The sequence below is a fragment of the Mustela lutreola genome, chromosome 14, assembly GCF_030435805.1.
Source record: "Mustela lutreola isolate mMusLut2 chromosome 14, mMusLut2.pri, whole genome shotgun sequence".
In the NCBI taxonomy this organism is placed as follows: domain Eukaryota; kingdom Metazoa; phylum Chordata; class Mammalia; order Carnivora; family Mustelidae; genus Mustela; species Mustela lutreola.
This window is the reverse complement of record NC_081303.1, coordinates 43,431,261-43,444,572: the sequence shown is the minus strand read 5'-3', so window position 1 is coordinate 43,444,572 and position 13,312 is coordinate 43,431,261. Positions and strand designations below refer to the sequence as shown.

General features: G+C 38.3%; 1 protein-coding gene across 2 annotated transcripts in view; it reads left to right on the top strand.

The window, feature by feature from the left end:
• The first annotated feature begins 512 nt into the window (after positions 1-512).
• Positions 513-13,312, top strand: part of ASPM (assembly factor for spindle microtubules) — a 63,935-nt gene continuing 51,135 nt past the window's right edge. For both annotated transcript variants that reach the window (XM_059146115.1, XM_059146114.1), the window contains exons 1-3: positions 513-1,192; positions 2,608-2,751; positions 4,511-6,011. In XM_059146115.1, coding sequence (XP_059002098.1) covers positions 899-1,192; positions 2,608-2,751; positions 4,511-6,011 — 1,939 coding nt within the window. In that variant the 5' untranslated portion in view covers positions 513-898. The remainder of the gene's footprint in view (positions 1,193-2,607; positions 2,752-4,510; positions 6,012-13,312) is intronic.

Sequence of the window (13,312 nt, the reverse complement as noted above, 5' to 3'; positions counted from 1 at the left end):
AATGTGTAAAGGACTTTAAACAATCCCTGGAATATAGGAATATGCAAGCCATAATCGTTATTATTAGACACCTACAGTTAAAAACCAAAAAGTTGTCGAGCGCCCTGGCTGTCAAAACCATTCCTTACGAATTCATGGGAATCTCGGTTTTCTCCATCTACCTTTTCTCCCAGAATCCCAAGGTAAGAACCCACATGTACAATTACTGAGCCCTTGTAGGGTCAGTCACTGAAAGAAGCACGTTCACACAACTAGGAATTTAATTTTCTTCATTTTTTTCTCCCAACTCTCCACAGGAAACCGCAAAAGGAGAGCGAATTAATAGCTTTCTGGGTGGGGTATATTGTATTAGTTTTGCCTACCTAACGTTTTTCCCAGGGTTGTCTCGGGCACCCGCAGTGACTGCTACATTTACTGTGGCAATGCTGTTACTCTCTCCCCTTTAAGCCAACCTGTTTACACATAAAAAAGCTAGTTGCGAATCTAAGCCGCGGGTTTCGGGGTGTCGCCAAGATTCCCCCAAGCTTTTCGCCCCCTTCACGCAGCGAGCCGCGGCCCACGGAGTCGTTTAAATAAGGCGCTGTCGTCTCATTGGCCGGAGGCTGCTGCGCGCTGATTGGTCTTTTGAGGAAGCGGCGGCGCCCCGGCGCGCCCATTGGTGGAGGCGAGAAGTTTAAACCGAGGTTCGGGCCACACTTGTTTTGCTCCCTTTTGGAGTCTGCGAATCTGTGGCGTTTGTTTCTTTTTTCCTGGCGTGTCGGCGACTGGGAACGGAAGGGGGGCGAATTCGCTGTCCGACTTCCACAGCCGCCTCCCAGGGGCCGCGGCCGGGGTCCCCGCTCGCCGGCAACCTTGTGGGAGTTGAGCCAGAATCTCCGGGCGGCGTCTCGAAGCTGCCATGGCGACCCGGCGTGTGGGGCGAAGCTGGGAGGTGAGCCCCACCGAGCGGAGGCCGCCGGCCGGGCCCCGGGGCCCCGGGGCCGAGGATGCGGCAGCTTCCCCGCCGGTCCTGTCTCTCAGCCACTTCTGCAGGTCGCCTTTCCTCTGCTTCGGAGATGTGCGCTTGGGAGCCTCGCGGACGCTGCCTCTGGTCCTGGACAACCCCAACGAAGAGGTCGCCGAAGTGAAGATCTCCCACCTCCCGGCCGCCGAGCAGGGCTTCAGCGTCTCTCAGCGCTGGTTCCAGCTGCAGGTAGGTGGTGGGCGGGGCGTGCCCGCGCCCCCGCCCGCCTTCCGGGCTCTCCTGTGCCCCCTGTGGTGGGGGCTTGGGGGTAGGACGACTTGGAAAAGAAACCCACAAACGAAGGACCCCTTAGCTCCTTCTCACTGACTCTGGGCTAGTCCTTATGCCACATGCTCTGTAGATGGGTAGGTAGGCGCTGATTTGGGCGGTGACAGCAATCCCCGCGCGTGCACCGTGCATCTCTAGAAGAATTTCAATATATCGATCTATGTATTTATTTTTCGGATTGCTAGGAGTAACCTAGAGCAGCTTTTAAAGGATTATTGCTTTCTATCAGTCATCTTAATATGCATTTTAGTTTCCATATGTATCAGGGAAACTGACTCCACATAGAGTCAGGTAACTACTTTTGCGGGTGAAATAGTGAGCTTTGTTTTGGCTGAATATGTCTACAGCAAAAAAACAAAAACAAACAAACAAACAAAAACAAGCATGGGCGGTGCATATGCTTTACTATCTTAATCTCCTCCCCCCTTTGCTACAGTGCAGTTTTTAATGGTGAATCAAATTTAATTTTACAACTGTTGCTTCAAGAACAACCTGGCTAGCTTTTCTGCATTGCATTGGCCATAGTAATGTTCCCATCCCTCTTACCAAAAGCTAGAGGATTTCTGTTCGTATTTTGACTGCTGTGGCCTTACCATTGTGAACTCTGACAGTTTGAAAATAATCCATTCACTGAGTCTAATTGTCTGTACAACTTCTTCATAAGGTAGTGAGAAGAGGCTCTAATCTGAGGTCCACGTAGCTTGTGTGCCAGCTGTGGTCCAGTTACACATAAGAAGCAGGGTCTCTCCTCTTCTTCATGAATGCCTGCTTTTCTTTCTATGAGAAGATAGAAATTTTTCCATCTGTGTAATACTTTTTATTTTTGTTATGTGGCTTAGAGTTGTTTTATGGTTTTTCAATTTATTTTATTAGAATTTACTGTTTTATAGAGTAAAAGTTCACTTTTTAAAAAATGTTATCTTTGAAAAGCTAGCCGTTTATGATGTTTTAGGGGTTCTCCTTTAAAACAAAACTTGTCTTTTTCCCCCTGAAAAACAGTGGATACAGAGTTTGTTTTGTCATTGTCAGGGTTTTGCAGTTGACAAATTCCTGCCAGGCTGTGGGGTGTAGATGCAACTAAGATTTCATTATAATTTTTATTTTCTTGTTGAACCTTATTATTAGTGGTTTTTTCCCTTATAATGAAATTAGATAGGGTAGGAAAATATATTCGACTTGTTAAATGTTAATTAGGGTGTAGAGCGTTGGTGACTAATAATTAGTAATCATCTACTGTATTCTAAACTGTATATAATGTTTTGATTATTATGCATCACTACTTTTATATTCATTGAAAATGTGTGCTTTGATTATAGCCTAAAGAAAAAATTGTTATTTCTGTTAACTGGACACCATTAAAAGAAGGCCGAGTAAGAGAGATTGTAATATTTCTTGTAAATGATGTTCTGAAACACCAAGCTATATTACTAGGAAATGCGGAAGAGCAGAAAAAGAAAAAGGTAATAAGTTTTAATCATTCTGTGATTTACTCTAAGAAAGTAAGAATGTATAAAAATTTTGAGAAGTCTTTTTTGTTTTTTTTTGTTTCAGATTTTTATTTGAGTTCTAGTTAGTTAACATATAGTGTAATATTGGTTTCAGGAGTAGAATTTAATGATTCATCATTTACATATAATACCCAGTGCTCATCACAAGTATCCTCCGTAATACCCATCACCCATTTAGCCCATCCCTTATCCACCTTCTCTCCAGCAACCTACAATTTGGTCTGTTTAGTTAAGAGCCTCTTAAGGTTTGTCTCCCTCTTTTTCCCCCCTTCCCCTATGTTCATCTGTTTTTTAAATTCCACATATGAGTGATATCATAATTTTTATCTTTTTGTCACTGACTTATTTCCCTTAGCATAATACCCTCTAGCTCCATCCACCTCATTGAAAATGGCAAGATATTCTTTTTGATGATGGAGTAATAGTCCATTGTGCACATATACCCATCTTCTTTATCCCTTCATCGGTCAAAGGACATTTGAGCTCTTCCCATAATTTGGCTATTGTTGATAACATTGCTGTAAGCTTTGAGGTGCATGTACTCCTTTCAGTCAGTATTTTTGTATCCTTTGGGTAAATACCCAGTGGTACAATTGCTGGGTCAGAGAGTAGTTAGGGTTAGGGTTAGGGTTAAATGTGTAGATTGCTTTGGGTAGTATAGCCATTTTAACAAACTTTGTTCTTCTAACCCATGACCATGGACTATTTTTCCATTTTTTGGTGTCCTCTTCAATTTCTTTCCTAACTGTTCTGTAGTTTTCAGAATACAGATCTTTTACCTCTTTGATTAGGTTTATTTCTAGATATCTTATGGGTTTGGGTGCAACTGTAAATGGGATCAATTCCTTAATATCTCCTTCAGCTCCTTCTTTATCAGTATATAGAAATGTAATCGATTTCTGTACATTTACTTTATATCCTGCACCTTTACTGAATTTGTTTATGGTTCTAGCAACTTTTTGATGAAGTCTTTCAGGTTTTCTACGTAGAGTATCATATCATCTGCACATAGTGAAAGACTTCTTCCTTGCTGACTTGAATGCCTTTTATTTCTCTTTGTCAACTGACTGCTGAGGCTAGGATTTGTAGTACTATGTTAAATAACAATGATAAGAGTGGATATCCCTGTCTTGGGTCTGCAGAGGAAAAGCTCTCAGTTTTTCTCCTTTGAGGATGATATAAGCTGTGGGTCTTTCATATATGGCCTTTATGATATTTAGAGGTGTTCTATCTATACCTACTTTGTTTAGGGTTTTATCAGGAATGGATGCTGTACTTTGTCAGATGCTTTCCCTGAATCTATTGAGAGGATTATATCATTCTGATCCTTCTATTAATGTGGTATATTACATTGATTGATTTGTGAATACTGAACCACCACCCTCTCCCCTCCACAGCACTTGTGATTCTTTTCTCCCCCAAATCACATGTCCGCACCTCCTACCTTCCAATGTGTGAACTCTTTTATCCCTCCAGTTGTGCATTTTGTTTCTCAATTGTCAGATCAGTTTCTTGGGTGTTCAGAATGATTGTTTATCTAGCTGTGCTTGAGGGACAAGGCAAGCATAGGTTCCCCCTATTACTCCATCATCTTAACTCCTCTGCAAGATTCTTTTGGTAAATCTTAAGGTAACATACATAATGTTGCTAATTTAAAGGTAATATTCAGTAGCTGTCAACTTAACCTGTGTGTTTTGCTTATTTTTTGCAGAGGAGTCTTTGGGATACAATTAATAAGAAGAAAATGTCAGCCTCTTCAAGTAATAAGAAGATTTCCTGTATTCAAAATGTTAACAAAACATTTTGTGTTTCACAAAAAGCTGACAGAGTTAGAAACCCACTACAAGCTTGTGAAAATTTGGCTATGAATGAAGGCCATTCCCCAACAGAAAACAATTATTTAATCCTTGAGGAAAATAAAATACCGATATCACCTATTAGTCCCATTTTCAAAGAATGCCATGGTGAGACTTCCTTGCCTCTTTCTGTACGTCGATCTACAACATACACATCTCTTCATGCGTGTGAAAATGGGGAACTGTTGAAAGCAGAAGGTGCCAGCATTTTGGAAGATTTTAATTTTAGTGAGAAAGTTGTAAATGAAACTTCCTTGAACTCCACAAATAATATTAATGGCCAAACTGAAGAGAATAATAAACTTACTCTTACCCCAACTTGTTCCTCCACTTTGAACATTACACAAAGCCAAGGAAATTTTCTAAGTCCAGATTCCTTTGTAAATAACAGCCGTGCAGCTAATAATGAACTAGAGGTAATGACATGTCTTTCATCAGATATGTTTATGAAAGATAATTCAAGGCCTGTGCATTTGGAATCAAAAACTGTACATGAAAATTACCGGACGATCTTAAGTCCTGATTCTTTCGTAAATGATAATTATGGACTAAATCAGGATCTAGAATCAGAGTCAATTAATCCAATTCTATCCCCAAATCAATTTGTAAAAGATAATATGGCATATATATGTATATCTCAGCAAACATGTAAATTATCACCATCATCAAATAAAAATTCTCAATTCTCACAGTCTCCTCAAGATCAGAGAACAAATGGAGTTTTACCTCTTATTCCTGAAGGTCAGGGTTCACAATCTCCCAAAGCTATTTTTGAAGAACCCAAAGCTTTAGAAATGAAGTCAAATCATTACAGTTCTACAAAAGATCGACCTAACAAGTCTACAAAAGATCGACCTAAGTTTTCTACAATTCAGGATGTTTCTAGTTACAGCCATGATAAGCTTATAAGACGCCCAATACTTTCTGCTACTGTTACTAAACGGAAACCCACTTGTACCAGAGAGAACCAAAAGCAAACTAATAAACCGAAGGCAAAAAGATGTCTCAACAGTGTAGCGGGTGACTTTGAAAAAGTAACAGATCATCAAAAAGAGAAAGATGATTTTCAGTCTTGTCTTCCAGTTATAGATCCAGTATTCAATAAATCTAAGAGTTATAAAAATGGCATAACTCCTCCCTCAAAGACCACTTTAGTTGCCCGTAAAAGAAAGAGTGAGGGAGACAGGGATGATGCAAATGTTAGAATTACAGAACATACAGAGGTACAAGAAATCAAAAGAATTCATATTTCTCCTGTGGAATCTAAAACATCAACTATTAAAAAATCAAAAAAAGTGATAATACCCATCTCAAAACACATGAACAGAGAGAAATTAAACCTGAAGAAGAAGACGGGTGAGTCTTGTTTTTAAAATCTTTAATGAAAGTATATCTACACGGTGTGGATTTGCCATTTCTTTAGGTTTAGTAAATTTCCTATTGATAAGCTTGAATTAAGTTGCACTTTTCATTTGTCAGTTTGCTTAGGAGAATGGGGCCGAATTCTAAACTAGTTTTGATTTGTTCTTATTGCAACTTTGATATTTTGTTCATTATCTTTTTGCATTAATTTCAATTTTAAAAACTGCATTAAAATATTTACCTTGATCAGAGACTTATTTGGCACATCCTCAAGTTTTATACGTAGGGAAAGTACTTTACTTGTCTCATCTTAGTTCAGGCCCTGACTGGAATATCCAGTGATGTGCCTGGCCCCCATCATACCATCTGAGAAAATGCAGAAGAGGCTTTGCATACCCCATGTACCTCCTGACATTATTCTCCCTCAGCCTTTACTTAGCTCTTAATTAAGACTGAAGATAGGGCCCTAGATTTCGTCATACCTCGGGGAAAAACATCATTGTTCCTGTTACTCCCAGCCTTGCTGTCAAGGCTGCATCAAAACCAGGACTAATTCCATCGTGCTCTTTTCACCCAAATTACCTCATGACAGTCAAGGTCCAGACAGGAAAACAAATCACGCTACTTATTTAGCAGATAATTTAAAAGAATCCTGTAACTCCTAGGAAGTATCACACATCTCATTTCTGTCATTTATTATCTCATTTCTCTTTGAACATCCCCTAATTTGAAACATTTTCTCTATCTCTCCAGCTCTTTAAAGTGTCTATGCCCTCTGAACTCACGGTCCTTCATTAGCATTGTCTTTTATAAACATTCCCTTTCTGCTACCTTGCTGAAACCTGGCTTTCCTCTGAAAACCTCTGTGTTCACTGCAACCCTCTCAAGTTGTATCTGTTTTTCTTTCCGATTCCTTTGACCGTGGGCCTTTTGATAAGATAGTGGTCCACCTTCCTTCTCACATCTACATCTAGACTATTTTTTCTTCTTTTTCCTTGAAAACAAATGAAAAGAATCAAACAGCAACAGAACAGCTGGAAGTTCATTTTTCACTCTCTTTCACCTATATTCCTCCTTGTTATAATGAAAGATTACTCTCAAGATTTTTACATTTGGCTCGTTTGTCTTCTCCAAAACTACCATCATCATTTTTTACCATTTTTTTTTTAAAGATTTATTTATTTATTTGACAGAGATTACAAGTAGGCAGAGGGGCAGGCAGAGAGAAAGAGGAAGCAGGCTCCCTGCCGAGCAGAGAGCCCGATGCGGGACTCGATCCCAGGACCCTGAGATCATGACCCAAGCCGAAGGCAGCGGCTCAACCCACTGAGCCACCCAGGCGCCCCTATTTTTTACCATTTAAAAATCCTTATAGGATCTTTCCAATATAGAATGTTTCCTTGCCTTTTAGTTCCAACATACTTAGTCCTAAAAATATCTCCATCTCTAATCACCATTTATGATTTTAGCATTTTCTCTACAAACCCAACTCCCAACATTTTTTTTCCCCTTTATGCACATATAATCCTTTAATCCTTCATGGTTTCAGCAGCCTTCACTCTGACATGTCCTTATTTTCCTACTTATATAGCTTGGATTCTGTAACTCACATGATCATTCCATTCATCTCTCTTCCCCTCATTGTATTTGTCTAGCAAATTCCAATCCTAATCCAACTCTACCTGCTCTGTGCCTGAATCTTGCTGGTTGGTTTTTAAACTAATGACCATAAATCTCTAGTACGTCCTTAACTCTTGGCTGTACTTTGGGATTTATCAACTTTTATCACTTTGTCACAGACTGTCTCTTCCCTCCCTTCTTTTCTCCTGAAACCTCTAGCACTTTTCTTTCCTCCTCTCTGATGATTAAGAATGGTAGGTAATATTTATTGAACATGTCTTCTGTCAGATCCAGTTGTAAGTGCTTTACTATTACCCCCTCTAATACTCATGACACAAAATATCACAACAGATAATTGTTATCAATACAACATTTTCAAAATGAGGAAACCAGTGCATCCAGAAATTGAATAATTTGCCCAAGATTGCAGAGGTAATAAATGATAAAGCTAGGATTCCACCCCAGGCAGTTAGGCTCCAGAGATTGTTCTCTGAACCTTGTCTAAGCTGATGATCTGCTTCCTACTTCATTGAGTCAGTAAAGTATCGAAGAAAACCTTAAACACTCAACATTTACCTCCCATACTTGTGTTTAGTCCACTACTTTCTTCCCACCTACTAAAACATGAAGTGTCTATGCACTCGATGTAGCTAGACTCTTCACTGGTAGGACAGATCCTATATCCTTCTACCCAGTGTTTGTCTTCTCTCTCCCATATCTTCCTACTGAGTCATTTCTGATACAAATATGCTCTTATTCCATCTTTTAAAAGTACAGAATCGTATTAATACCATTTATACCTCCTTCAGCCCCTGCTCTATTTTTCTTTCTTTTGAGCAAGACTCCTTTGAAGAACCTAAGTCTTCACTTTGTCATTGTTCACTGAGATATATATACTTTTATGTGTAAACATGATACTTGAATTAAACGGTGCTTTTTAATGTAAGAAACTCATTTAGAAAGTTGCTTGAATTAGCTGTTCTACTCCGTCTCTTATTTTTTGAACCCACTTTAATCAGGTTTTGACTACTGAAATTTTCTTGTCAAGGTTAATAATACCTCCACACTATTAAATCTGATAAATATTTGTCAATCTTCATCTTGAACTATTAGCAAACTCTTCGATACTTTGAACCTCTGTCTTCTTGGAATACCTGATTCTGCCACCGCCACTTTCTCCTGGTTCTTTTCCTACTTTACTGGTTCCTTCTCAGTTTTCCTTGTGGAGTGCTCTTTATCACCCAACCTCTAAATCTTGGAGTAAGTGAAAGCTTAGTTACTGATCTTTTTCATACTTTTTCTTATTTGTTTTTTAAGATTTTTATTTATTTGTCAGAGCAAGCAGGAGGAGCAGCAGGCAGAGGGAAAAGCAGGTTGCCTACTGAGCAAGGAGCCCTATGCGGGATTGGGTCCCAGAACCCAGGGTTCATGACCTGAGCTGAAATCAGCCACTTAACTGACTAAGCCACCCAGGCATCCCCCTTTATCATATTCATACTCTTGCTCATTCCCTTAGTGATCTCATTCCATTTCCTAGTTTGCAATGCTACCCATACATGGAGGCCTCCCAATGTTATATTTTAGGATGGACCTCTAATTTATAAACTGATTTCTTCACTGTCTAGTGAACATCTTTATTTAATTTGTCCAAAGTCAAACCTTTGCTGTCCCTTCTCCCATGAGACATCTACCTGGTATGTCATTCCCATCACAATCCTTCCTGTTGGGACCTTTCATCTCAGGTCCAAACCTTATAAATGACGTTAAGTATATTTCTCTCCAACCTTTTCTTTGTAAGTTTAGTCTGTCTGATTCCAAATTCAGTCCATCAACAAATCCTATCTTCTCTTTCTTCTAAGTACAGCATCTGATCACTTCTCACCATTTCCAGTGGCACCTGATTTAGTCTGTGTCATTGCAGAGCCTACTAATAGATCTTTCTTTCACCTTTGGCTTCTATATAGTCTATTTTCCATATAGCAACGAGGATAATACTTTAAAAATTAGTTGGATTCTGACATTCTCCAGTTTTGTACACTCTAATGGCTTCCCATTTCACTGAAAGCCAAACTTTTTTACAATGATGTACAAGGCCCTGTAAGATCTATATTACCCCCCACCTGCCCCCACCCCACCCCTAACATTTATCTCTCTGCCCCTTGGTCACTCTGCTTCTACCACCCTGGCTTCCTTGTTATCCTTGAATCCTCAAACATGCTCTGTCCTCAGGGTATTTCAAGTTTATTGTCCCATCTATTTAGAATGACTTCCTTCTCTAACTCCTTCATGTCAGATTCAAAAAGGCCAGTAATTTGCCCAAGATCACAGAAGCCACTAAAATAGAGTTGTAATTTAAACTCAGGTCTCCCCAACTACAAAGTAAATATTCTTTCTACCATATTTTATTATACTGTTATCGTTTAAGAGAAAGAACAGGTAAATATAAGGGTTTTATTTTGGGCATCGACCCATGATAGTGATTGGGATACATCTAGATTTCCCACTCTCTTGCTCAGGAACCTTCACTTGCTCTCTGCTATTATCAGATTATTTACAGTCTTGTTATTCTACCATTTAAGGTTGTCTTCTTGTGACCTCTATGTAGCCAACCTGTTAGCTTATATTCTACAACATTCTTTGCCATGCTAGTCCTGTCATTCCATCCATTTATCTTTTTTTTTTTTTTTTTTTTTTGCTGTTATTAACCTTATACATAGTTATGCAATTTTTTTTCTTGTGGTGAGGAATTTTAAGATTTACTTTCTTAGCAGCTTTCAAATAGGCAGTTCAGTAGTATTAACTAATCATCATGCTGTCTATTACATCCCCATAACTTATTTATTTAGTAACTGGAAGTTTATACTTTGACTCCTCTCACCCCCACCACTCCCCACCTTAGGCAATCACAAATCTGTGCTCTGTATGAGCTTAGTTTTTGTTTTTGTTTTAGATTTCACATATAAGTGAGATCATATGGTATTTCTCTTTCTCTGTCTGATTTATTTCACTTAGCATAATCCCCTCAAGGTGTGTGTGTATATATATATATGTATATGCATATATATATACATATATATATATATAATTTTCTTTATCCATTCACCCATTGAAGGGACTCTTAGCTTGTTTCCATATCTTTGTTATTGTAAGTAATACTGCAATGAACATGGGAGTGCATGTGTCTTTTTGAGTTTGTGTTTCTGTTTTCTTCATAAAAATATCCGCAAGTGGAATTGCTGATATGGGAGCTCTAGTTGTAATTTTTTGAGAAACCCCATACTGTTTTCCATTGGCTGTACCAATTTACATTTCTACCAACATTGCACCAGGGTTCCCTTTTCTTCTCATCCTTGCCAACACTATTTGTCTTTTTGATTATAAACATTCTAACAGGTGTGAGATGATAACTTATTGTGGTTTTGATTTACACGTGCCTAGTGATGATGAGTGATGTTGAGCATACTTTCATATGTCTGATGGCCATCTGTATGACTTCTTTGGAGACATGTCTATTCGGATCTTTTGCCCACTTTTTATTTGGATTATTTAGGGAATTTTTTTTGTTATTGAGTTGTTTGAGTACTTTTTCTATATTTTGAATACTAACCCCCATCAGAGTTTTCTCCCATTCGGTATGTTACCTTTGATTTGGTTGATGATTTTCTTTGCTGTGCAGAAGCTTGTAGTTTGATGTAGTCTCACTTGCTGTTTTTGCTTTTGTTGCCTTTCCTTTTGGTGTCAATCCCAAAACTCATCACCTAGTCAAGAAGCTTACTGCCTGTGTTTCTTTCTAGGAGTTTTATGGGTTTTGGTCTCACATTCTTTAGTCCATTTTGTGTTGATTTTTGTGCATAATATAACATAGTAGTAGAGTTTCATTATTTTGCATGTGGCTGTTCAGTTTTCCCAACATCATTTATTGAAGAGACTATATATTGTATATTCTTACCTCCTTTGAATGTAAAACAATTGACCATGTATGTGTAGATTTATTTCTGGGCTCGCTATTCTGGTCCACTGATCTGTGTGCCTGTTTTTATGTCAATACCATACTGTTTTATTTACTATAGCTTTGTAATACAGTTTGAAATCAGGAAGTATGATGCCTCTAGCATTGTTCTTCTTTCTCAAGATTGCTTTGCCTATTTGGGGGCTTTTGTGATTCCACAGAAATCTTAAGACAATTTGTTCTATTCCTTTAAAAAAAAAAAAAAGCCATTGAAAATTTAATAGGGATTTCATTGAACCTGTAGATTGCTTTGGGTGGTATGGACATTTTTAACAACTTAATTCTTTAAATCCATGAGTCTGGAATATCTTTCCATTTATATGTGTCTTCAATTTCTTTCTTCAATGTCTTATAGTTCTGTGTATTTATTTTATGTCCTACATCTTTACTGAATTAACTTATTCTAATGGTTTTGTGATGGAGTTTTCAGGGGTTTCTATATATAATATTTCATCTATGAATATGACAGTTTTACTTCTTTCTTTCTAATATGGATTCCTTTTATTTCTTCTTCTTGCCCAGTTGCTCTAGTGAGGACTTCCAATACTGTGCTGTATAAAAGTGGCAAGAGTGGGCATCCTTGTCTTATTCCTGATCCTGTATCCTCTTGTTAACTTTCTTACCTATTGTTTTCTCACTAATTCAGATCTTCCGCTTATTTCAGGTACTATAGTCAATTTTTATTAACTCCCTGATGGCTTTCCCTCGAGGTATGTTCCCTAAGCAAATCTGAATTCACTATATATAACATCTCCTAAGTTAACACTATTTCTTTGCTTGTATTTCTTGTTTCCTATAGATATTATCTGACCAGATAACAAATTCTTTGAGTATAAGGAACATACCTATACCTGTTTTGATCTCCTACAAGGTGCACAATAAATGATGAATGATGAGTTTGTTTAAGGTGGCCACCTAGTTGGGAGTCTTTGCAAGGGTTTAGAGAAAATTGGACACATTGAGTATCTCACTGATGAGCTTATATGAGAGCTTGGTAACACTCACTAAGAATAAGTGACTCTTTCTATTCTGGCAAATCCAGGAAAGCAAAGAAAGAAGTCCATTTTCCAAGATATATTTATTCAGTATTGGTAAGGTGCCTACCATGTGTATGCATTGTTTGAGGTTCTGTGAATACAAGGAGAAAAGGTATTGTTCCTATCTTCAGGCTGCTCTCAGTCCTCTGACTGAGCTATGCACAGGGAGTCATGGAAGCACAGAAAGAGACGCACTTTACTTGGACTTTCTGAGTGATGAGGCGCTGCGAGTTGATGGTTCCAGGAAAGGATTCCCATAGAATAAAATGATTCCACACAGAGGTACTCGCTTCTCTGGTGTTTCAGAATGAGGACTTTTTCCTCTTATTTTTATTTTTAAATGTTCAAATACGAAGAAATTATAACCTCATAAATATGTCACAATATGACCGTGTTCCTTATTTTCACAATTGGTGCAGATTTGTAATTCCTCTAAATCAAAACTAAGCCAACTTTTTCTCTAAAGGTTCAGATAATAAATATTTAGGTTTTGTAAGCCAAATGATCTTTATTACAACTACTAACCTCTACCACTGTAGAAGGAAAAAGAGCCACAGACAATGTATAAATCAATAAATGTGACTGTTCCATACAATTTTATTTATGGACACTGAAATTTGAATTTTTAT